The sequence below is a fragment of the Harpia harpyja genome, chromosome 21 (assembly GCF_026419915.1).
Source record: "Harpia harpyja isolate bHarHar1 chromosome 21, bHarHar1 primary haplotype, whole genome shotgun sequence".
NCBI classification, from domain to species: Eukaryota; Metazoa; Chordata; class Aves; order Accipitriformes; family Accipitridae; genus Harpia; species Harpia harpyja.
The window spans coordinates 2,234,417-2,259,473 of NC_068960.1; the positions used below are offsets into that span (position 1 = coordinate 2,234,417).

General features: G+C 51.8%; 3 protein-coding genes across 5 annotated transcripts; 1 reads left to right on the forward strand and 2 right to left on the reverse strand.

Moving 5' to 3' along the window:
* Positions 1 to 60: 60 nt before the first annotated feature.
* Positions 61 to 11,597, forward strand: CHTF18 (chromosome transmission fidelity factor 18). Of its 3 annotated transcripts, none has more exons than XM_052773474.1 (22): positions 68 to 224; positions 359 to 529; positions 697 to 823; positions 902 to 1,067; positions 1,215 to 1,304; positions 1,445 to 1,497; positions 1,707 to 1,845; positions 2,561 to 2,761; positions 3,513 to 3,610; positions 3,726 to 3,849; positions 4,013 to 4,146; positions 4,519 to 4,612; positions 4,689 to 4,787; positions 5,047 to 5,177; positions 5,486 to 5,648; positions 5,794 to 6,018; positions 6,125 to 6,274; positions 6,829 to 6,959; positions 8,732 to 8,876; positions 9,828 to 9,944; positions 10,827 to 10,884; positions 11,291 to 11,597. In XM_052773474.1, the coding sequence occupies exons 1-22, from the start codon at positions 116 to 118 to the stop codon at positions 11,425 to 11,427; spliced, it is 2,862 nt and encodes a 953-aa protein (XP_052629434.1). In that variant the 5' UTR covers positions 68 to 115; the 3' UTR covers positions 11,428 to 11,597. The 3 variants fall into 3 exon arrangements, with proteins under 3 accessions (XP_052629436.1, XP_052629434.1, XP_052629435.1); XM_052773475.1 differs by having other exon boundaries at positions 68 to 197; XM_052773476.1 differs by lacking the exons at positions 8,732 to 8,876; positions 9,828 to 9,944; positions 10,827 to 10,884; positions 11,291 to 11,597 and adding an exon at positions 7,697 to 8,554 and having other exon boundaries at positions 61 to 224.
* Positions 11,598 to 11,942: 345 nt separating this feature from the next.
* GNG13 (G protein subunit gamma 13) lies at positions 11,943 to 14,482 on the reverse strand. The gene is made up of 3 exons (XM_052773488.1): positions 14,302 to 14,482; positions 13,045 to 13,167; positions 11,943 to 12,156 (listed from the first exon to the last, which is right to left on the reverse strand). Exons 2-3 carry the CDS (start codon positions 13,140 to 13,142, stop codon positions 12,051 to 12,053), a joined length of 204 nt encoding a protein of 67 aa, XP_052629448.1. The 5' UTR covers positions 13,143 to 13,167; positions 14,302 to 14,482; the 3' UTR covers positions 11,943 to 12,050.
* A 4,529-nt stretch (positions 14,483 to 19,011) lies between these two features.
* Positions 19,012 to 24,447, reverse strand: LOC128135042 (uncharacterized). The gene is made up of 8 exons (XM_052773487.1): positions 24,356 to 24,447; positions 24,068 to 24,178; positions 23,393 to 23,479; positions 22,468 to 22,575; positions 22,145 to 22,266; positions 21,806 to 21,928; positions 20,336 to 20,378; positions 19,012 to 20,144 (listed from the first exon to the last, which is right to left on the reverse strand). The coding sequence occupies exons 2-8, from the start codon at positions 24,152 to 24,154 to the stop codon at positions 20,067 to 20,069; spliced, it is 648 nt and encodes a 215-aa protein (XP_052629447.1). The 5' UTR covers positions 24,155 to 24,178; positions 24,356 to 24,447; the 3' UTR covers positions 19,012 to 20,066.
* Between the last annotated feature and the right edge of the window lie 610 nt (positions 24,448 to 25,057).

The window sequence follows — 25,057 nt, forward strand, 5'->3', positions numbered from 1 at the left end:
AATCAGCGCCGTCGCCGCTTTCGGTCGGCGCGTCGCGTCCAATCAGCGGCGGCTCCGTTACGGCGCGGCGGCCGGAAGAGCGAGCGGGCGGGCGGGCGCGGTGCCGGTGCGCGTTATGGCGGACCCCGAGGAGGGACCCGAGGACGGCTTCTACCAGCGGTTCGCGGCCGAGCTGGAGGTGCTGGCCGAGCTGGGAGGTGGGCGCTGCTCCGGCGCCGTGTCCGGTACCGGAGGCGGCGGCGGAAGGAGGGAGGGAGCGGGCGGGCAGCGGCCGGGCTTTGCGCGGAGCCGCCCGTGCCCTGCCCCACCGTGGGTCTCCTCCGGTGACCGGTACTCCGTCGTGTAACACCTCTTGCAGATGACCCATCCCCGCTCGCTGGCCCTAAAATCTCCCAGTTCCGTGGGAGGAGGCAGCCACCGGAGGAGCCCGACCCCCCCGGGGGGGACGACGGCCCGGGGGGCACCAACCCCAGGAAGAGGGACCGGGGCTGCGACCCCCCCGGCTCCCCGCCACCGTCCGCAGCCCGCAGTAGGTTTGACCCGAGGCAGCTCTGCGGCCCCGGGGGGTGCCCGGGTGCTGCCGACCCTTCATCCCCACCCTGAGCCGTGCAGGGTGCTGCTGGAGGGGCAACCGAGTACCACCCTTGGGTCATCCATGCTTCTCCTCTTCCTCCTGCCCTGGTGTCTTCGTCCCAGCCCCGAAACCGAAGCGACGGTGCCTGGAAGCCGTTAAGAAGCTCAGCTTTGGTGGGGATGATGAGTTGGGTCCTGATGGCCTCCAGGGTGCTGGTCCAGAGGCGCTTTCTGTTCCCCAAGCTGCCAGGTTGGCCACCGTGAACCCCACTTTTAGCAGAACCCCACCTTTCCCTCGCCCCTGCTAAAGGAACCTGGTGTTCTCCAGCCTGAAGATAAGCGGCATGGCTCCGCTGCAGACCACGCCGCCCTCCGAGAAGAAGCGGGTCCTCAAGCGGCCACCCATCCTGGAGGACTATGTCAACGTGACGTCCACCGAGGGTACCAGGGTCTTCATGGTCGTGAGAGATGATCCCTCTAGGACAGGGGTGGAGGTAAGGAGGGATCTGAAGGCTGGGCTTGCTTCTCTGTGACCTCCATCCAGTTCAGGAGGGGATCTTTGATGAAGCATGAAATGTTTGTGCTGAGCGTCGGTGTGAACGTCGGTGTGAACGTCGGTGTGTGTCCTCTGGTCCTGGCAGCTCCCCGATTCCCCAGGCTGGAATGCACGCAGGCCGCTCCACTTGCTGGGGGTGCCTTTCTCCTACCTGAAGGAACAAGTGCATGAAGAGGTATCGCATCTTATACCGACCTTCCCGTCTTCCCCTGCCACCCCTGGATAGCCACAGCATTGGCCCCCGAGTCCCTGTTCCTCCCAGCCGCGGGTCAGTGGGGCGTCTCTGACCCCCCTCTCGCCCTTTTTGTGCTGAAGCGTCGAAGGCGTGTTCTGGAGGCATCGCAGCAGCTGACGGAGATAATAAATAGGTGAGGTGTTGGGACGAAATCCCACTCCTATCCCTGCCGTGCTGTCGCATGTGGCTCCCGAGATGCTCCAGTGGGGTCCAGGTTTTGGAGACCTGCGAGCAGAAGAGCTTCTTTGCCTTCAGCATCCCCAGCTTGGGAAGTCCAGGTGTAATTCCCAACCCTGCCCTGACTCCCTGGGTAGTTTGGGGCAAGTTAATTCTTTCTTGCAGTTGCCTCGAGAGTGAGACCAGCACCGAGAGCCCAGAGCCCAGCGAGGAAGCGGAGCCGGCAGAGGAGGAGTCTGCGCCGCATTGCCTCTGGGTGGACAAGTTCACTCCCCGGCGCTACCTGGAGCTGCTCAGTGATGATGTGAGGTGCTAGGATAAGTGGGGGCTTGGGGTTTTGGGTGCGTTTACCACTTCTATAACTCTTCCTTAATGCTGTGGGATCGAGGTTTTGTGGTGCTGCCTTTGATCGTGGGGGCTTTCAGAAGCACTGGCTGGGGAGCGCTGTCCGTGCTAGCCCTGCCCGGGGGCAGTCGTGCTGCCGAGAGCTTGGGGTGGGGGTTTTTCAGCTGTAGGCTGTGGACCTTCCAACAAAAGAGACTCTAAAAGATGAGCAAAATAAGACAAAAAAGATTGGGTGGACTTTAGCCAGGAATAGTTGGCTATTTTGATTTTTTTTGAATATTAGAAGTTTTGTAGGGAATTGGAAATTTTGGAAAAGGCTGAGGATTGCTGGGTTGAACCAAGACAGACGAGGGGCAGCAGGGATGGGGCCGATGTGACTTGTCCTCGGTTGCCCTGCGGGATGGTGGCCGAGCCAGGAAGGGAAGCCACGTTTCCAGGCTGTCCCAGAGAGATGCCAGGTGGAAACCTGAGCAGCCTCTCCCGTGGCATGGGAATGACGTGCCATGCACTTGAGGTCTGTCTGGGCAGACACGCTCTGTGTTGCCTCCCTGGACTTGGCTCGTTCCTCTGCAGGCCACGCTGGTTTTTAAGCTGTGAAGGAGAGATCTCTCTGTCCTCGGCCAGATCCTTACGAGGTTTGATGGGGTTTGCTTGCTTTCTTGCCCAACGTGCAGTACACAAACCGCTGCCTTCTGAAGTGGCTCAAGCTCTGGGACACGGTGGTGTTCGGGAAGGAGAATGCTGTGAAGAAGGCCAAGGCTCATCCTCCATTCAACCAGCCCAAGGAGCAGCAGAATAAGTGGAAAACAAAGGTGCAGCTCACAGAGGAGATTCTGGAGGCTGAGCTGGACCAGCACAAGAGACCCAAGTACAAGGTGAGCAGGGCAGGAGGCCGCTGTGGTGGGTCTCCTCTCTAATCCCCCTCATCCCACCACCATGGTGAGGAGCAGGACCTTCCAGTACAGATCCAGGAGAAATTGGATTCCTTGTTTCTCCTTAGAGAACATGGGGTTTTCTCATTTCTTCTTCTGTTTGGGCTTGGGTAATGTGATAACAAGGGGAGAGGAACAGACTTTTTTCAGCCAAATTAAATGGGCCAGTTAAGGAAAGACGTACCCTTTTTAGCAGAGGTTGGTCTCGACATTTTTTGTTAGGGGCAGACATGACATGCCTTTGAGCTAGAGTTTCTGCATTCGGAAAAGAGCAATGATGCTCAAGTGCTGAAGGGAGCAGAGATAACTTACCCAGGCCAGTATACCAGCTTCAACCAGTCTAGTGAGAGGATATAAAAAAGGGGCAACGAAAAGATATACTAACAGCATTGCTTCTTGGGAGTGTAATTCTGGAAGGGATTTTGTTCAGCCTTTTCTATCTGCTGCCCTGCAAACTTAAACATATGCATGAGAGAGGCTGCCAGGATGACTCTGTCACCTCTGAGAGTTTCTGTTACGTTCTTCTTCCTCCAGTGACTTTCCCTCCTCCCCGTGTGTCTACAAACCAGTGCAGCAGCTCCCAAGACTGGTTTGCAGGCTGCAGAGCCTTATCCCCTTGCGTGGCAGCCTTGGTCAGTGCTGGAGGAAGCCCTGCCTCGCTGCTTGCCGGGCTGAAGTTACCTCTCTGCCGCAGGTAGCCCTGCTCTGCGGCCCACCCGGCTTGGGAAAGACCACGCTGGCCCACGTCATCGCGAAGCACGCGGGGTACAACGCCGTCGAGATGAACGCCAGGTGAGTCCAGCCCTGCCCTGCCCCAGAAGCTGGTGGAGGTGATGCCGTGCCGGAGGTGATGCCGTGCCGGAGGTGATGCCGTGCCGCAGCAGCCTGGCACCGGCTTGTCTCGCAGTGACGACCGCAGCCCAGAGGTTTTCAAAACCCGCATCGAAGCTGCCACCCAGATGAAGTCTGTGCTGGGTGCCAACGAGAAGCCCAACTGCCTGATCATCGATGAGATCGACGGTGCGCCCGCGGTAAGCCCAGTCTGGATCTGGCCACCTTTTGCATTAACCGCTTAATTATTGCCCTCTTAGCAGCTCATCCATTTTAGGAGCGGCTTCTTGCCTCTGAACAGCAAGAATTCATCCCTTCTGTCCTTGATTTTTTTTTTTTGATTTTTTTTTTTTTTTCCCCAAGGCATCTATCAACGTACTGCTAAACATCATCCACCGTAAGGATGTGGAGGGCGAGGCAGCAGCCGGCACGGGCCGGAGGAGGCGGCGTGAGGATGGACTGTTGCTCAGGCCCATCATCTGCATCTGCAATGACCAGTTAGTATCGACTGCGTGTCCGGGGAGGGATGGAGAGCTGATAGCCCTGCCCCAAGCGAGGAGGCAGCTGCTGTTGCCTCCAGCCAAAGCCTTCCTGTGCCGAGTTATCTGCCGTCAGACCTGCGGCTTAGAATTACCTTACGAAAAGTAAAACTGCAACGTGCTCAGCTTTCCTGAAACCCCCCAGGTTTTCTATCTGCTGGGGTGACTTGTAGCTAGGTGTGAGCGTACCGTTGCGTTTGTGCGTGCCCAAGCGTGCAGGGGTGTACAAGCATCTGCTAAATAACCCACCTCTCTTTGAGCAGAGCATTAATAGCTGGATTTCTTCCTCTGCTAGGGTCGCTCAGAGACCCCTGTGCTTCCCTTTGCCAGGTACGTCCCTGCTCTCCGGCCGCTGCGGCAGCAATCGTTCCTGCTAAACTTCCCTCGGACGGCGCCGTCCCGGCTCGCCCAGCGGCTCTGCGAGGTGCGGTGCGGCCGAGGGCTCCTCTTGCCCCACCGGCCGGCCGGCCTTCGCTGCTGACCCCCCCCTTCTCCTGCAGATCGCCCTGCGGCAGGGCATGCGGGCGGACATGGGCGCGCTGCTGGCGCTGTGCGAGAAGACGGAGAACGACATCCGCTCCTGCATAAACACCCTGCAGGTACTGGTGTCACCGGGAGGTCTCTGGGGGACACGGACTTGCTGCGGCTCTTGGCTTGATCGGATGGGGATGGAGGGGAAAAAAAACTGTCCCCCGTGCAGATCCGTAAAATGCCCTGTGTTATTTTTAACCTTGATTCCCCTACAAATGGAGGAGGAGCGAGGTGCCGCTGTCTCCAGCTAGCACCAGCTAGCTGTTGTGGGCATCCCCTCCCTCCCTGTGGTGCCTGTACCCCCCCAGCCCCTTGTTTGTGTTGCAGTTCCTCCATGGCCGAGGCCAGAAGGAGCTGAGCGTGCAGATGGTGCAGACGATGAAGATTGGCTTGAAGGACCAAAACAAGGGGCTCTTTTCCATCTGGCAAGAGATCTTCCAGCTCCCAAAGGTCCAAAGGTAAAACGGGGTGGATTTATTAGGTCTCCTGTCTGCGTGGGGCACACCGCTTCGTGGTACCCCCTGACCTGCTTGCAAGACTTGTGGTGGAGAAACCTGAAAGGTCCTGGAGAGCTGGTTTGCCCTGCAGCAGACACAGCTTCATTTCAGCATATTTGTGTGTCCAGAAGCTCTTTGGCCACTCTCTTTAGTGCCCAATAATTTGGCATCAGTATTGCCTTCAGTCCGGTTTGCAAGGGTCCAAATATTCCTTGCTGGTCCGTTCAGCGCCAGGGCACCCTGAGCTCTTCCCTTTGGGCTCCCCCCAGGCACAGGATAGGAATGGACCCCGCTTTGCCAACCCAGCTCCTGGTGGGTGACGAGGACCTGTCGCACCTCGGGGGGACGGCTGGCTTCAACGTGTCCTCCCAGCGCTTCCACCACATCCTGCACCTCGCCGTCTCCTCGGGGGAGCAGGAGAAGCTCGCCCAGGTAGAGCAGCCAAGGGGGGACCCAGGGCCCTTTGCTGTGTTGTGCTGGAGCGGAGCTCAGAGGGATGCTCAAAATCCCAGCAGCGTGCTCCGACGGGACCATCCGCCCAGCCTCGAGCCGTCTCTAATCCTGCGCCTGCTTCCAGGGTCTGTACGACAATTTCCTGAACATGAAGCTGCGGGACTCCAGTTTCAGCTCGGTGTGCTTGGCCCTGGAGTGGCTGGGCTTCTCCGACCTGCTGAGCCGGGCTGTCCTGCACGAGCAGAGCTTCCAGCTGATGCGATACCTGCCCTTCCTGCCCGTGGCTTTCCATCTGCTCTTCGCGGCCACCAGCATCCCCCGGCTCGCTTATCCCAGCAGCCAGCACGAGGCAAGTACCGGGGAGGGCACGACGGCAGCGTGGCTCCAGCTCCGTCACCCGTGGGGACGTCTGCGGTCGCAGCCGTGGCTGAGCCGTCCCTGCCCTCTCCCCCCAGGCCCTGGCCAAGCTGAACCACATGCAGAACCTCGTCCTGTCCATGGTGTCGGGGATAACGCCCAGCGCCCGCAGCCGTGCCGGCCAGCAGTCTCTCGTCTTGGAGGTGCTCTGTCTGCTGCTGGACATCATCGCCCCGAAGCTCCGACCGGTGAGTGCCCACCAGCCCCCTCTCGCTGCAGCGGCAGGGGTCCTGCCTGGGTGACGTGTCCCCTCTGCAATGCCCCCCAAAAGGGCTGGGACACGTCCCCTGTGCTGCGTCACTAAGGCTGAGCTATCCCGGACCTCTGTCCCAAATTTGGGGTCAGTTTGATGTTGCAGCTGATGCAGAAGTCAGAGGGAAGCTGGGGATGCAGCACTGGGTACATGGGGGGGTGTCCTGCACCTCCTGGACCCCTGCACCCCGGGGTGGGCTTGGCTGAGCCGGGGTTTGGGGAGCTGTTGCAGTCTCCTTCCAGCAGCTGGTTCACGTGCGTGCGCAGTTGCGTTGGGTGCATTTACCCTTCGGGCTGTTGGAGGGGACTGTCCCTGCTCCGTGAAGTACGTGTGTCCCTAATAGGAAACTAAACTTGGTCTGAACCTCGCGGGTATTAACTGTTGTTTCTCATATAGAAACAAACCCCGTGCTTCAGGTTATTTTTATGTTTAGAAGTCATTACGGATTAGTGATGCTCTCCCCTTTCTGGGCTCCGCTTTCCTCCCCAGGTGAACACCCAGCTCTACAGCCTGAAGGAGAAGCAGCAGCTGGCAGACCTCATCAGCACCATGCTGGCCTACAACCTCACCTACCACCAGGAACGCTTGCCCGAGGGCCAGTACGTCTACAAGCTCGACCCGTAAGTCCCGTGGGTGAGGAGCAGGCGTAGGGGTCGAAAATAACAGCAGAGAGTTCAGGAAGGAGGCTGAGCCTGAAAGCATCGTGGCACCGAGTTGGTTTCTTGCAGCTAGAGCTCAGGGGTTTCTCTGGTGATGGCAGCTGGGTTGGCGCGAGCTGCCCGGTGCTGGGCTGGCTGCAGGGACCCGACTTTCTCCGATGGCAGCTCTGCGGGGATTATCTGCTTGTTTTTTTAAAGGAGGAGCCCCGGAGCCTTGCCGGTGCTCAGGGCTGCCGCTGGCTTTTCTCCACCCGCACGCTGCGGCTGCCCCCGTCACCCTCTGGGCTGAGACCGAAGCAGGACTGGTTTGGCTTTAATGGGATTAAAGGAAAGGAAGCAGCTGCCTTTGGCTCTCACCGGAGCTGGCAGAGAAAAGACCGAAGCTGCTGGGGACTCGCGGCAGCAGGGCAGAGCACGTCTACCTGGACACGTTGCACACAGGACGTCACTCTAGCCGTGATTAATTTGTATATTAACAGCTGGCCATTGCTAGACTTGAGTCTCACTATGCTTTAAGTGTATATAGAGCCGTAAACGCTCCCGAGGCTTTGGTGCATTAATACAGACCCGACCACGGCTAGGAGCAACGCTAATGTCTTCCTGGTGCAAAGTTAATTACAAAAATTAGCCTCTGTTAAATCAAGCAGCTGTATCTAATTACAGTGAAGTGCTTTATTATTTTTTTTTCCCACGGAAAGGCCTGCGGGAGCTGCAGGGGCTGTAGGGAGCCGCCCTGCCCTCCCCACGCCAGCCTGTGCCACTGAAACATGGCTGTGGGGGAACCGTGGGACATTTGGGAGCCACGTGGCACAAGCAGGCACGTCGCTTTGCTTTGCTTCGCTTTTCTTGCAAATTCTGAGCCTGTTTCCTGGCCGTGCGCAGCAATGATGGGGACCGTGGGGGTGTCACGTCCCAGCGGCACCTGCAAGTCACATCCCAGCATCTGTCTGGCAAACAAAGCTGTTGTCGACAGCAAAACCTGTGTTTTCTCTCTAAAACTTTTTAAATCATAGATTTGACAGCTGATTTCTAAATGACTGCAAAGCCACCTGACGTAGGACTTTGCTCCCTTTATTTTAAGGGGTATAACACTGAATGTGTGTAAAGTGTGAAATATTTACAGCAGGCAAAGGAATCGGCCCAGCTGGATCTTTGGTGCTGGGGCTGCGCCTGGGCTTTTGCTGTACCGAAACAGGCCTAACTCAAGGTCTGGTGCATGAACGTCATTAAGAATAAAACTGCTCTTATTAGCCAAAATTACTGTTCATGGCCATATCTCAATTAAACGCCTCCCTGCAGGCACCTCAGGGTTCATGCGAAGGGTCGTAGTGCCGCTCGTGCCCAAGCTGTGATGTGACCGTGGCTTTTTCAGGGCAATCTGTTCAGCACAGACCCACCTGCAATTTCCTCTTCTTGCATTAAAACCAAGATTAAAAAGCCCGTAATCCCTCCTGAGTTCCCATTCAGCTGAGTTGCCCTGCAGCAACCTGGCTCCGCACGCCCGGCACCGTTCGCTGGGCATCTTCGAGTGCTGCCGTCGGACACGGACACTCGGAGAGGGCAGCGATGGGGAAACCGAGGCACCGTGACCAGGATCATACCGAGAGGCTGGGGGGGACGGAGCTGGGAGTCTGGTGGGTTTCCTGTGCCCGTGTCAGGCTGCAGTTTGCATCATGCTTTTTATATTATCAGTATTGATTTATTTTCTCTGCTTCCGCCTCTCCATGATGCAGGAACGTGGAGGATGTCTGCCGGTTCCCGGACCTGCCGGCTCGCAGGCAGCTGACCTACCAGGCCAAGCAGCTCATCGCCAGGGAGATCGAGATGGAGAAGATGAGGAGGACGGAGGCTTTGCTGCAGGCGCGAAACCTGGGCGAGGTAGGGAGGGCTCGTGGTGTTCTGTGGTTTCGGGGGGGGGTTTGGTGGGTCCCTCAATGGGGATAAAGTCCTTAGGGCTGGTGTGGGGACTTGGTCTTTCCAAAGCGGCCAGTGGCTTTTGCTCTGGAAATGGAAATCCAGGATTAAACTCCCCCAGTCGCAGCCGTCTGCCTGCCCATCTGCCTTCAGGGCAGCACATCCGTGCTGGGGTAACGTGCTTGAAGGGCTCATCTTTTTGCAGGAATTGTGGAAAGAAATGCTCGCTGTGAGTTAAAGCTTTAAACCCTTCGACTCTCTAACGAGGGCTGCGATGAGATGGGAATTTTAGTTCATGTGGCCGCGATTTGTGCGTGTCCGGGGGGGAGCTGACCTGCTCTTTCCTGCCTGCACGTTCCCTTGCTGCTTCACTTTGATCCTCCCAAAGGTCCCAAAGCCCCTGGGAGGAGCAGAGTTACTCTGCCCACCGCCGAAACCCTCCATGGAGCAGTGGGCAGGAGGCAGGAGAAGGTGGGAGAGGCTGAGAAACAGCTCGGGTGTAGCTGATGCCTGCCCTGCCCTGGTGCCACAGGGATAATTAATCCCCGAGAGCCCCTTCTTGCAGCAGAAGGGCTTTCTCGGGGGATGCGTGGGGCAAAGAGATGCTGCAAAAACATCTCTGAAGCCTCCTTGTTTACACGGTGCCGACCATGAAGTCCCAGGGAAAGGGACTGCAAACACGCACGTGCCCAAAGCGCTGCCAGGGCTAATCCCACATGCTGCTGTGAGACAGAAAATGATGAAAAAAATCGCTTGGATATTGTAATCAAACCCAGCAGCAAATAGAGGCGGTGTGCAGCACGGGTGTCAAGGCACCGTCCTGCCCTCAGGCTGTGCATCACCTGGGGGGGATGCCCGAGCCTGGAGCTTGGCCGGCCCCGAGGGGACCCTCGCTCAGAGCTCTCCTCCCCGCAGGAGCCCGGGAACGGCCTCGGTGAGGCGGGGGAGCGAGCGGACGCGGGGCCGGCAGTGCCCCCCAACCACCACCAGCGCCTGGAGCACATCGTCCGGAGGGCAGTCGTGGAGGACAAGGTGAGGGAGCTGGAATTTCTAACTAATTTCCTACCAGCGTGTACCTTGGCTGCTAGAGACTGGCTGTCTCCGTTGGCATTTGTTTATTTTTAGTACAGTTTCTTTTAAATAGAATAGTTCGGCACCACGCGTCCCGTAAATGCATCGCTGGGTTTACAGCATCGGGATGAATTAGATCTGGGTGACATTTACAGATGTGGCCTGCGAAGCTTTCGGGGGCGGGGAAGGAAAGAGATGTGGATATTTGGGCTAAAATAGCTGAATTTTGGCTCTGTGGAAGCTGCGGGGTCAGGGGGAGAGCTGCTCACGGGGTATGTACGTGGGTTGGGAGGCTGCAGGGGAAACTATCCATCCTCTGCCGGTGCAGCGGGTGAGCCGGGCTGGTCCCATCCCGAGCATCCCGATAGCGGCCAAGAGGAGGACGAGGTGGTCCCCTGCCACCGCCCCTCTCCACGGGCTCAGCTTCGACACCTCGGCTGTCCATAAAACCCCGTTTTAGCACGACGAACCTCGAAGTTTGTCTTTCCCACCCCATTTTGAATGCTGTTTGCATTTTACCGAGGCCGCTGGCCCTTTCCGCAGGATTTGCATTCGGCTCCTGCTCGGCGGCTTCCTCCTGTGCCGGGTGCTTGAAGGGGGAAGGAGCTGGCACAGCCCCGAGCACGGGGTGACGGCCCCACGCAAAAGCTGAGGGGCTCCTCTGAACTGCCTAGGGCTGACTTTGCTTAAAATTGGGCAGAGCTGAGCGGTGTCACCGGGGTCTAGCCTCGCACTGAGCTGCCAGAGAGAACCTGGGTTTGCTTTTGGCTGTCTCTGAATGTGAGCTGTAAATGCAGGTACCCACAGGAGCCACGCTCACCTTCTGCTTTTTGCTTTTCGCAGCCCGAGACCGACTTTTTTGGGCGGCCGCTTCGGCGGCAGCGGGTGGCCACGGCCCCGGGTAGGTGGCAGAAGGATGGATGCTGATGGGGCAGGGGGGGTCACTGCATTTGCGGTGCTTGGACCCCACACAAGGTGCCCAAAACAGGGGCTCTGTCCCTAAGCACTGCACCCCGGGGGGACATCGGCGGGGTAGGGAGGGGATGTTGAGCAAACTGACCCCGACGCAGCAGGCGGGGGGGTGCCTGGGGGCAGGTCGGTGGATTCTGGCAGCGTCCAAAGAGCCAGCAAATAGGCTGAGCTGGGGAGCACTGTTGCGTGTACCTCAAGTGTTGGCAGGATCCAGGACGTGGGAGCATCAGCTCTGTTTGTGCAACCCCCCCCCGCCGTGCCCGTGCAGCCTGGGCGCAGGTTGTAACTTTAAGGTTAAGAGTTTCTGCAAGCTTTTGACATCGATATTCCCACAGCCCCTCAGGCCTCCAAGGAAGAGTCGGTCGAGAGCCAGATGGGAAAAGCCGTGGGGAAGAGCGACGTCTGGTTCCGGTTTAACGAAGGGGTTTCCAACGCCGTCAGGAGGAATATCTACATCAGGGACCTGCTCTAGCAGGGCAGAGATGAAGCCCAGGAAATTATATAGGTGGAACTGAAGGGATAAGCTGGCTTTTGGCTTTCTAACCCACGGATGGGGCGTGTGTGCATGATCCTTGTTTGGTTTAGTTTTTTAGTACCGACTTGTTTTGTTTCAAAAAAATAAAATATATATTAAAAAATTAATCATGAAGTATTGTTCTGTTTATTTCATTTATAAACCCTTAGTTGTCATATTTTGCCTGTTTTGCTGCAAAAGTATATCCTACAATATACAAAAGAATAGTTAAAAATCACTGAAAATGTTTTATAAAAGTTCTCTTCCTTTACAAGTTGAAAAATTGACCTGCTTGATGGCAACAGTGGGAGAGGCGAGTTGAAGTCTGTGACTGGAACTGCAGCCTAACCCTGGAGAAGCCTTTGCTGCTCACGTCCCCCCCGTGCTGCCCACCCGCCTTGCTTTCCCCGTTCTCCCCCCCTGCAAAAAAGAAACGCTTCTACTACTAAAAATAAGAAGACAAGATGAGGGTAGGGTTTTTGTTCAGGTAGTCATATTCGGAAGCTAGCTAATAAAAAAGTGTACATTCAGTGTGGGGGAGCGAGGGGCCGCAGGAGCCGGCGCAGGTGGGGGCTGACCCCTCAGAGGATGGTGCATTTGCCTTTCTCCACCCAGGGGTTGTTTTTCATCAGCTCCGGGTTCAAGAAGGGATCTTCTGGAATGCTGTCCTCGATCCACTTCACAAACCTGCGGAGAGGGGAGCGAAGGGGTGGGCATAGACCGCCGTTGCAAAATGTGTCACCCTCGGCGAGGGACGCGGGGCAGGGGCTGCGCAGCAGCAAAATGGGGGGGACGGCAGGGTCCAGGGTAAATCCTGCTCTGGGGGGAGCGATGCTGGGGTGCACCCTGCTCTGGTGGCAGCGGGCACGAGCTGTCCCAGTGCGTGAGCCCCCCTGCACCCGGCTGGTTTTCGGATGGGGGAGCTAAGCACAAGACAAGTTTAATAAAAGCCTTTTGTCCCCCACATCTGCGGCTGCCCACGTGCTGCTGGCATGGGAATGGCCCTTGCACTGTGTTTTAAAACTTATTTGCTAAAGTAGCTTTTTTCTGTTCCCCCCCTTCTAAGAGGCCAGTGAGTGATGGGGCCATGGGCTGGGTTAACTGGTGGGATGTCCCAAGACCCTTCACGTGAGGTACAAACCAGGGAGGGGGAATACCTGTTCATGACTTTTTGTTTTACGGGTTTAAGACTTTCGAACTCTGCAAGGGGGGGGGGGCTGCACACTCGCCTGGCTGAGCCCAGAGCATTGGGGGGGCTCCTGGGAGGGGGTCCCACGGCTGCTGCCACATCCCGGCCACCACTGGAGCTTGGAAAGGAGTTGGCATGGGGGGGGGCTTTGCGGAAAGGAGCAGCGGGGGGCTTTGCAGGCACCGGCACGGGGGCTGCTGCAGTTTCTGCTGCTGGGGCTTGGGGGGCCAGAAGAACCATAAAGGGAAAAAATCTCTAAACCTGCCTTGTTTCAGGAGCCTGGGGTGATTTCAAGGGGGATGTCGGTGATGGCCATGGGGTGGAGAAGAGCTGGGTGCTGCTCGGGGGGGGTGCGGGGATGGGAGGGAGGGTGGGCACCCACTTACTCGGGTATTGTCTTGGACGACATCTCCCGCTTGTAGGCCAGCTGGTACTTCAGGCTTTCCACCTCCTTCTTCCACTGCGGGAGGTCCCACTCATCCATGGCGGCAGCCGGGGGCTCTGGGGGGCTGAAAACGAGGACGTTGGTGCCGTATCCCATGGCTGCAGCCTGCCCTGGACCCCCCCCAGCTCTGCACCCCCCCAAAGACGGGGTCCCCCAGCATGGGGACGGCGTGCCACCATGCTCCGGGGGTGGTTTCCAACCCCATGATGGAGCAGCCCATGGCTCCGGGAGTTTTTGGGGTTCTTCTCATCAGGCAAAGGCTGCACCTACCTGCGGGCATGGGGGCAGGTGCCCGGCGCTGCCGTCTTGTAGCTGTGCCGTGCCCACGGGCGCATGCAAAACCCGAGGACCTAGCCAGATTTGACTGCAATTTGGATGGTAGTATTGCTTGGGGTGGAGAGCGGCAAATAAATAGCAACCTGAGGCTATTTATTTGGGGAGCGAGGGGGTGCCTGGCCTTCTCCTGCCTGCCTGCAGCCCCGAGTGGGGGCCAGGGGGAATTTTGGGCATCCACATGGCTGCACAGACAGCCCTGGAAATGGCTCACGTGGACGGTCATCTCTGATTTGGGGAGCAAGCGAAACCACCACGTACCCCCTCGCATCCTCCCCCAGCCCAGCAGCAGCCCTGGTTGCTGGCTAACGGTGGGGAAACTGAGGCACAGCCGCTGACGGGGCACAAGCTGTGACCACAGTGGCGTGAGACCTTCCGCGAGCACCTGGGTCCCCCGTGCCACCCCAAGAATCGGTGGCACAAGGGGACCTTCCCAAGCCGTGACCCCCCCGGACCCTCCAGCACGCAGAGGCACAGGGCAGCACCCCGCGGTGGCTGAACCCCAGGGATGCCCGTGTGCCCCATCCTGCACCCCAGGCCAGGCTGCAGCCCCCAGCAAGGGCTGGGTGTGCTGGCAGGGGTGGGGGGGGCAAGAAATCCAGCCACGCACCGGCACAGCTTGGCAGCTACGCGGGCTGCCCCAGCTCGGCTTCTCCGCAGAGCATCCCCCGGAAAAATAGCCGGGCATGGGAGGAGGCTGAGCACCCACAGCCCAGCATCCCCCCCCTGCACCCACAGTCCGGCCTCCCCCGGGGCTCCGGTCCCTGCTGACGGCTCTCCTGGAAGCAGATGGGGACCAGCATCCTCATCCCCACTCCAGCCATCCCAGCAGCATCCCAGTACCGCGGCCGAACCCTCCACCTACCTTGGTTGGAAAAGGTGTTAGCGGGAGCTGCGTCCGTCCCCGCCGGCTCGGCAAGCCGCCCTGGCCTTGCCTCCTGCGAGCGTTCCCCTCGCTGTTGGCGAGCCCAAATCCTCTGTGTAATCTATTAATGCACGGCTGGTCCAGCTGCCTCCAACACGGCAGGAGCTGGATAATGGGAGCGTCCTCCCCCCGCTGCTCCCGGGGGATTTGGCTCCGCTGAATGTGAGCGCCCAGGATGGAAGAAGCATCCTGGTACCCAGCGGCCGAGCTGCCGAAATGGGGTTACCCCAGCCTCCCCCATAGCCCTAAGGGACAGAAGGGCCCCTAAGGAATGGGGGGGTAACCTGTGGTGGGGCACAGCGGCCCCCCCAGGGAGGCCCTTGCTCCTGCCTGCATCCCTGCCTGCATCCCTGCCTGCATCCCTGCCAAAGCCAGCCACCCCATGGCTTCTCCAGATTTCTTGTTTTCTCCTGCTTCTCTGATGCTGGTGGAGCTGGAGGGGGATAGCGAGAGGTGTGGGGGGGGGAAGGGGGGGCACCTGGGGAGGGGTTGGTTAAAAAAAGAAGAAGAAAAAAAAAAAGATAAATGCAAAAAGCGAGCAGTTGGAGACTAACCATATGGTGGGTGAAGGGGCAGGGTCAGCACAAGGGGAAAAGTGCAACAACAATGCAAAAAAAAAAAAAAAAAGTGTGACTTCTTATAGGGAGGGGAAAAAGCCCACTAACGGTTGTCAGCTGATTAAAGGCAGTGTAATTAATGCAAAAGTAAAAACACAAAGAAGTGAGAAAAACCCCACCCCTACCCTTCATTAAACAATTAAAAAAAAACCAAACCCTTCAGGTAATTATGGTGACAGCAGCTTTGCATTTAAAAAAAAGCAAAGCAAGGGTTCCACAAAGAAAAACTGCCCAAATCCTACCCCAGAGCCCCTCCTTCACACCCAGGGCCCCTGTCTGTACGGGTGGCTCTTTGTCCTCTCTAAAACACACCTGGGCCAGATTCATCCAATTATACAAACATATACCAATGTCTAGTATACACACACACTAAAAAAAAAAAAAAGTGTGTGTGTATATACACATGTATGTTTACACATACACACACATAGGTATGCATATATATATCTATCCCATATGCATGGAGGTTGAATAGATATATTCATGTGTATTTATAATTTGTTATACATATTATACACTATATATTACGTAACATACATAAAAGTAATGCATATATACACATATAATATATAAATACATATATACGTTTCTATACGTAGGATGCCTCTTCCAGTAGCCAGAAGCCTTTATAGCATTAAACCACCAGAGCCATTTCTACCGAGCAGGAGGCCGATGCCCCGCAGCACCGACTCGGGCACGGAAGCCGAGAGCAGGACGGTGGCAAACGTGGGGGGCCGGGACGAAGCCGGGTTCCCCTCCCAGCCCTCAGCCTCTGCGGGCGATCGATGGCCAGAAGAGTCTCCCCGGCAGCCTCATGGAGCCGCCGGCCCTCCGCCTTTCTCCGAGCGAGGATGCTGGAGTCCGGGGCTTGGCCAGGGATCGATGGAGCTGGTTGGGGCCAAACCCTGAACCCACTGCAAGTCATAGCATGGGGGTTTTTTTTTTTCACCCAAAGGAAATCATAAATATATGTATTTTTTTTTTTATTGCAACACCAATGCTGAGCTTTTCTCTGTTGCAAACAGCCGCGGGGCTCCTTTGGGGCGGCTGCGGCTCAGGGCAGGCTCCCCATGCTCCGAACACCACCGGCGTCTATTAACGAGGTCAGCGATACCAAACACTGAACCGCAGATTATCTGGCTGTTGACATCAATCGTAATCTCCCCGCGCTGCCTCCAAACAATTATGGGAAAGGCTTGGGTTTAACGATAAAATGACACTGGAGACGGGTTATTGGATTTCCATGGATTTTCCGCAATCTGACGGCGGCGGGGGCTGAGCGGGGCCGGCAGAGCCGTGCGGGTGCAGGGCAGGGTCCAGCGAATTTAGGAGCCACCGTCAACCCCAAAGCTAAGTCCGGAGGGTTCATCACGCTCATCCCTCCTGCAGGCAGCAGCTGCCTGGCGGCGGGCTCCCCCGATGCAGGCAGGGAGCCTTGTCTTGGCCAGGCAGGCAGGACCAAGGCAACGTCTGCCCAACCCTTTGGGGGGGTCTGGGACGGACCCGGCCGCGGTGGGTGGGCGGGCAGCAGCCCCCCGGCATGGCAGATTGCAGGGCCCGCATTAGCTACCCCCACCGGCTTTGTAGATTAAAGAATTATGAACTCCTGAAGTTTTGCAATATTAATGATCGTAGCCATCTGTTAATCTGGCAGCCAGCAACAAGCTGGTTTTTTTTTTTTTTTTCACTTTGCTTAGTCCAGTTATTAAAACTGAGTATTTTTGGTTTGGCAGGCAGCTGGAGGAGCGCGACTCCCTTGCGTCCCATGGCAGCTGTGCAATGACTCGCATCCCGCTCCTTACTGCTGTCCCTGCGTTATTTAGGTACGGCACTGGAGCAGGTCCGAGAGCAGGAGGAGAGGAACTGCCCCGGCAGGAGCTGGCCCACGGGCTGGGAAGAGGTTGTCGTATGTGACAAATGTAGCCTGGTGCTACGCTGCGCACGACCCAGGGATGCTGGCTGGGGGTAAGGGACCGCACCAGCGACGAGCCGCCAGCCCCCACCACCTTGCAAAGCCGTCCCTGGGAAGCATGGGGTCTGCCCTCAGCACCGGCTGCTAATTATGGCTCTCTCTGGGATGGTATTTTAGATAACTCAGTTCTCTGGTGCGCACTCCGAAGGGATAAACTCATTTAGCAGGTTAATTAGTGTCCTTGGTAGAAACGGTATCAGCAGTCTCCCAGCCTGCCGAGCAGACGAGGTTGGGAAGCGGAACGCAGGCAGAAGCAGCGTGTTTGGGGATGGCTCCGGCTCTGCCGGCACCGTGGCCGTGAACTCAGCCCCTGGCAGTTGTATCGTACACATCCACCCTTGCCCACAGGGTGAAGGGTAAAGCTGCCCACTTCATGTTCTCTGTTGGGATCCAGAACGATCTCAGCCGCATTGTCCAAGCTTACCCTGTTGGGATGTGCATCACCATTCTCCCCTTGAACAGAGCTGGAAGAGCCACACAGATTTACTGGCAGCACTGGCTGGGGGGTTGCTTATTTGTTCTCAATATAACATTTACAAACTCCCCCCCTCTGGCCTGTAAACAATTAGTTTATTAGCAATGTATTTCAGAAACCCTATCCATAATCAATGGTGATGCACACACTCAAAACAGCTGACCAAAACCCAGCAGCTCCTTGGCCCAAAGGTACATTACGCTCCTGGGCTGGATGATAGCAGTTCCATTCCAGACTTTAAGAACATCAGACAATTTCACCATTTTCAGACGAAATTTTATTTTCGATGCAGACACTTAATTGCAAATGTTCTATTTATTGTTTGGCACTATCAGCTGTACACACACACTTGCTAAAACAGCAGAGTTCTGTTTGCTAAAATGCAGTATTTGGATGAGACAGCTCTAGGTGCCCATTTTCCTCTCCAAACTACACATTTCAATTTTTAATAAGCTCTGTTCATCTCAATTATACCTGGAGCAAAGCAGACAAGATCAGCCTTCAGTTTACTTCTGGGGTTATACTCGTCATAGTCTCAGGGTACCGGGAAGATGTTTTCCACTGTGGTTGACTGTAATGACTATACCTGTCTATCCAGCCCATGCCCAAAGACAAGTGCAGATCTTCAGAGAAAGTCTTTTTCTCATACATAAAAGATTATATCATTATCTATAGTATACTACTCACTATAAGGGCTGCTATAATTCATTAAAATTCAGAAGCAGATAAATAATGAATAGATATGCTATTTACTTACAGTAAATAAGCAGTTCCTAGCCTTTCCTTGTGATGGTAAATCCAGGCTCGAAGGGGTAACCTGCCCTCACCTGCTCCCTCTCCCTCCTGTGCCAGGTCCTGCACAGGGCACCGAACAGGGTGACATCGAAGTCTACGCCCAGTCCAAGTTCAGTCAGATATTAGGGCTCAGCTGCTTTTGCTGTTGTCTTTTTACACCCACAGCAAAGTGACAAAGCACGATGTAACACCCTATTGTTAGCATGCCCAAGGACTAACAAAATTTGGAGAGTTCAGAACAGGAGCCTTCAGGGCAGTCGGCTGTCCAGCCTCTCTGTATTTCTGGGAGAGGACCCAGAGAGCATCACAGGCCAGACTGCAGGTTGAGAAAGGAAAGCTCTGACATCAGGGCAAAGCAGAGAACACAGATACAGCACCTATGAAGATTAGTGGTCGCAGCTTCCTTCCCCCTCTTTTTTTCTTCCTCTCAGTCGTAACAGGGACCTTCTACTACTCAGGTAGATGAGGTGAGACAGATCATATTAGGAACATGCAAGAAACACCTCTCTTGGAAACCAGGATGAAATACCACAGTGCGTCTTTAGGAGCACAGACCAGAACAAGACACCATGTGGCCAGCCCTGCCAACAATCAGCAGAACCAGATTCCCAAGTATCAGGGGACTTCGCTGACCTCTGCTTGTCCTGGCTGATCTTGGACAGCGCGAGATAAAGGTACAGCAACCCTTAAAAAAAAAACTAACAAAACCACCACACAAAAAAACCCACAGACACACCAAACCAAAAACCCCACAAAAAACCCAAAACAGAACTGACAACATAACAACAGAATTTCTACAGAGTTTTACTTAACATTGTCTTGATTTAGATACATGTACGCTTTTGTAGAAAACTTGAATAATAGTATAGCTTATTTAGGATAACAAAAGCTGCAAAAGCCACTGAAAGCCCTAAATGTGCAAAATACAGTTCATCACATATTAAGATTCTTTTTCCCCTGACTGCCAAACCAATGCAGACAGGTATTGTAGTGGGGCAAAAAAAAAAAAAAGAGTATAAACCAGGCTAGAAATATTTCTCTATTTCTACCTCCACAGTTCAGAAGTGAACTCTGAAACTTATCACTATAATAAGGATTTGAGAAACCCAGAGAGCCATCAGCACCAGTCTAACAGTCACCCACTGCAGAAAATAAAAACAAAGCCCCATAACTGGAAGACCCTGAAAACTAGAGTTTTTTATTTACAAACAAAGCTATTTACTGCATTAGGCCTTCCTGAATCTGGTTTCTTCAAGCAAGTAAGAAAGCTTCAGTTAATGTCCTTCAGCCTCAAGAGTGGTTTACTTTTTAGAATTATACACTAAATAAAAGAGGGTGTGCAAACAGCATTTTAATGCATACTGTTGTACACCTGTGAAGTGGCACTTTTCCTTTTTTAAAAAACTTTAGCGTGCTCAGCAGTTGTTCTGCTGCAGACATCTTGCCCACAGCACAGCTGTGCAACACAACAGAAGTAAAGACTTGTGGTGCTTTCTACTTCATCTGTGTTTCTCTCCCCTCATTCCTCCCACACCCCTCATCAGCATCTCTCTGTGGACTGGTTTTTTTAAAAAAAAAAAAAACAACCAAACTTAAACCTGCCACTTCTTTAAAATTAAACTGCTTAATACAGGGACCTACAAGAAAGGAAATTTCCCAAACACGTCTGCTGAAATACAGCCACTGTTCAACATCTTAACCTAGGAGCTCGTTTTTGGATTTGTATGAAGTCAGTTTTTAGCTGAATGTTTTTGGAGATGACAACCAAAGCAGAACACAGGGGACTCCAGGAAGAGATTTCTCAGATTAAGACAAATTGGAAAATATTCCTGAAGATTTTGCCAAATTACAGTTTTTCAAAAATGTTTATGAACTTTGAGACTTCATGATGAGCTGCAGTGCCAAGGGGCAGGTGCCTTAATCCCTGGGCAGAGAAAAAAAAATTAGTTGGTATACTTCAGTAATTTTTATAATAATGTTATAATAAATGACACTGACACATGATATATTTGATATGTGATATATCAAATGATAGATTTAAATACCTATTTGATAAGTAATATAGTGTTCATTGATATGCTTTGTTGTTAAATTCTAAAATACAGAGATACTCACTGCATTGTGAAAGAAGTTGCAAAGATGCTTTGCCCATGGACACCTGAAAAACAGATAGAGATTCTTAATCCATTTTCTCATAGGGACAGACCTGCCCCCAGTCTCAGCCACTCTGAGTTTTGCATTACTCAAAGCTTTAAAAGAAGGCTAATCCAACAATTCACTTTAACTTCCAAATGGAGATGATTTCAGCATCAGATGTGCATTAAAATAATTAAGACAAAGACAGGCCATAAGAAACAGGATTTCATCAGATTCTCCTGGGTCACTGCTAGAGCATACTGTAAAGCCTCACAAAAAAAAAAGACAAACGGAGTTGCAAATTTGTTAAATACACCTTAGCTCATGCACAACTGGCTGAAATTCGGTATTTTATTTTCTCAGCTACACACAGCAAAGGCTGGAGAGAAGAATCAGACAGAAGCATTTCACAAAGGTGGTCAACTTACACGTCCATGATTTCCACGACAGTTATTAAGAGGTGAATTCTCAACACTACTCTGCTGCCATCAGCTATGTGTGAATTAAAAGTGCCAGAGCAGGCAATTACTCTGCCTTCCGGTATACAACCACAGAGTCGATTAATTTTAAAACTATTATGTCAATACATTACAGTCCATCACTCTAAAGCCTCTAATGCTTCACTGCATAACACAGGAGAGCAAGGATTATACTTATAAACAGCTAGTGGTTTCAAAAGTGACACATCAGTGTTTTATTATCATTTGTAATCTAAATAAAGAACTCGGACTTTTTCAGAACTCTGTTTTCCCCACCCACTGAAGCTTTGTGCTGCTGTGGAGCAAGGGGTCTCTCTTCTTTTAAGAAGAGGATAAGAACGGCAGGCACAAACCTAATGCTGTCCTCAGTTTGCATTGCAGTGCACGTATGTTCCTGAATCTTTAGTTTTTGGTGGGGATCTACTTACTCCCTCACCACCACATGAAGTATTCCTTACGTTTCTTACAAGTTTAAAAGAAACGTTGACATCTGTACACCCATTGTATTCTTGCAGATACACAATAATACACATTGAGCTACTTTCAGCTATTTTCCCTAAATAAAGTTTTATGCAGTATTATGCTTCCTTAGAGTCCAGTAACTACTTTGCTGTAAGTCCTAATTAAGGTGTTTTGGTGGCTGTTGATGACAAAGATATTTAAGCGATAGAACTAGACTGTACCATATGTAATCTTGATGACTAGTCAGGGTTGCCAAGAGCACATAACATGTTTTTCATAACACCGGGCACTGGGAAGCGAGAAGGCCATTTGGTTGCAACAGGTAACATAGAACAATTTCAAGTCTACCCAAACCATCATGTTCAGTATCTTTACCACTGCTAATAAGAGGGAAGAATAAAAAACAAGAATGAATTGTGAGTTGAGACTGTTAATTAGGAGAAAACTACCATCAGTGTTGCAACACATAATGATTTTCTCTTTGGCTATGATGAAGATTCACACTCACATATGCAGGTTCTCTGTAATAATATTCAGAGTGAACAGGCCAATGGATTGCATCTTCTTATGTCTGCAAGTCAGGAACAGGCAAAGGAATTCACCCACATACTGGGGACCGAGGTTTTGCCACCTAAGCAATACAAAACCAGGAAACAGAACACAGCTGTTCAGAGACAACTTTCCTATTAATTCCTAGCATCTTATTTGCATTCTTGACTTAACCAAAGCACTGGGCTGCCTAGTTTCAAAGAGCTGAGGATTACATCTCTGCTAAACGTTACTGCTGCGGGACTGCTCTTACTGTCGCCATGAACAGACACACTTCAGGGAGCAAGTGTTTACTCACAGTTTTAGCATTGTTGCTTTCTGACGATTTAGATCTCTCAAAATCAGGTTGACAGTGCCATGGAGAACATGTTCTTCGTAGGAAAGATGGTCCAGTAACAGCCTCAGAGCCCAAAAGTTATTCTAGGAAGAGACAAAATAAGATCAGTGATTTAACCTAATTGCCAATCATTTCTCAAAAACCAGAATAAATTAGAGGTCAGCAAAGCTAAAGGGGAACAAAACCAAATTAAATGTGTCTAAAATCTCTAAGTTGGTGTTACACAGATTTTAAATATCATTTGCTTTAATCTCTTAGAACAGAAATCAATATCTAGGACTCACCCCAAAAGCCAGGGCTATCTCTAAGAAGGAAGTCAAGTATGGAAGATCACAAAAAAGCATCTGTTGTACTGCTTGCACTGCGAGAATAAGACAAGCCTCATGGTGCAACTACGGGAAGAGATATCAACAAGACGACATATATTTAAAAGCTCACTTTCCCACTACTTGTATATCATATCCAGTCAAATCAGCACTAAGCTAACTACCATTCCAATCAGACAGGTTGGATGTCAAACATGACATCCACAAGAATCTTATGAAGACCAAAAGAAGGGGGAATAGAACGGGTACTTCTATTTATATAGCATGTTTCACTTGGTGCTCTCAAAGTTCTCACAGAAACATGAAGTCTCACACCATCACAGAAGCAGAAGTAGAATTCAAGGGAAAAAAAAATTCTGGCAAGCTAATTTTCCTCAAAAGAAGTAAAAAAGAATAAGATAGCTCCTTAGATGTATTGACTGTATTTAATATAGAATATATCTCAAGCCATCTTTAAACATGTTTCACTATACTTGAAACCATCATTCAAAACAAGTTTAGAAATTCTGGACTACTGTCAAGTCTCAAAGGATAGTCTCCCATTTGAATCAGACAACACAAGATCACCCTGTGAGAAGTTAAGACAGAATCAATTATTACCAGCCCTCCCACTTTATAAATGCATAAATTTGGACAGTGATAAAGAAAGACTTGTCCTAGGTTGGAGATGGTGTCAGACCAGAACAGACTCTAATAGTTTTCTTACCCTCAGATATCTGCTCTAGCCTAGACGGTCCTAAGTCTTATGCCAATTCCCCCCCAAAAAATCTTCAAGCCCCCTCTTAAAAGCTTTTCATAATAATCCAACTGTTTTCAACACTGCTGTATCTTCAAGCACAATTACACAAATGGTAAATTTCATTATTGCCATGTGCACACTTACATGAGGAGACAAAATAGCAGGTGGTAAAGAAACATTAATTTTTGACTTCAGTTCCTCCAAAAGGCCGCCACTGGCAGCGAGCACCCCCTGCAACAGAAGTAATGAGTCACAAGTAAAGGGGAAGGATGTCCAAATACTCTACAAACATCAGTGCCCAAGATAGTTCTTTGATGTGCTTTCACTTATTTTTTCAGCATTTTTACAGAGAAAGTTGACTGTTCAACATCATACTCAAGGAAAGATGAGGCTCTACAGCACTAACCAAACCATATCACATAACATCTTCATTTTAACCTACACTGCTTAGCAGACAGCTATTTCTGTTCCTGTGAAGAAAATACTCAGATACTGACTCTTCAGGACTATCTGAACACATTTTTCTTAAAGTGCTTTCCTATCCATTTTGTTATCTGATCCATCTCAACATTAAAAGCTATAGAATCAGTATCAGGCATCGAGCTGCAAGCAGAGATAATCTGTTTACTGTTGCATTTAACACTCCTGCATCACAACATTCTGCAAAGTGTTATATCGGGCACATACCACGAGTATTTGATGAGGCACTGCGAAGTTACCCTTAGTACTTAGAAGGACAAGCCAATGCCCACATCAAATGAAGTCTTGTATAAAAGCAAGACGACAGATTTTCCCATTTCACAGTACTGTTTCAGTTACCTTTTGGAAGTCAAGCGGTGGCTCTTTCAGGCATAGGGGATGTAGGTGCCCACTTTTTTCCAGCAAATTGCTACTACCCAAGATCATGATGAGGGAACTCCAGCATTTAGGCTGAAAACATAGCAGAACATTTCTTTCACAAAGTCAAATCGGCTCAGAGGTGTAAACTATTCAGGGAGAAAAGGGTTCTGATAGCAAATCCTTGCATTAGAGAAGTAACTGGACAAAACAGGTAATACACAGAAACACTCGATGAGCCACAGAAACACAGTTTTAATACAGACTCACATTCCTGTATAGTGACACATTGTTGTAAAGGAGTTTGAGCGCCTGCTTAACTAGAACACCATCTTTCAAAGGAGACCCTGCAAGAAGAAAAAATCCAAAACGTATCTTATATTCCCTGAATAACTATAGTGTGAACACAAACAAGATGTTAACTTAGTTACAGATATGTTTCTACAGAAACCTAACAAGAGACACAAACAAGTGCTACAGCTATTTTATAGTATTTTGTAGGTTCTGAATAGAAAAACATCATCAACTGTAAAATGCTATCCTAGAAAGCTGCAAAGAACTGAATACAATTTAGACTAAGCCACCACAGCAGGTGATCCACAACGAAGTCTTCATTAGGTACATCACACCACAGTACAGTGCGATACACACTGTCAATATCTCGTACTTCTAAGAATTCTACTAGTAGCTGAACATCTCCAAAGTAAATCTTTCATTTCAGAATACACCTGGACAAGTAGCACACACCAAGACAGATGATCACAGTAATCAGTGGCTGAACTAATGACAGAATGTAATACGCAGATCGTGAAACCCTTTCGATCAGGAAGCTTTTATTCTCAAGGTCAAGGCTGAGACATACCATAATGCTAAGTTACACACTGCCATTGGTAATACCATGATGCAATAGAGAGCTTTGTATTTTCTTTTAATAGGTTGCTTTCAGCAAAACAACTTCACAGCTGACAAAAC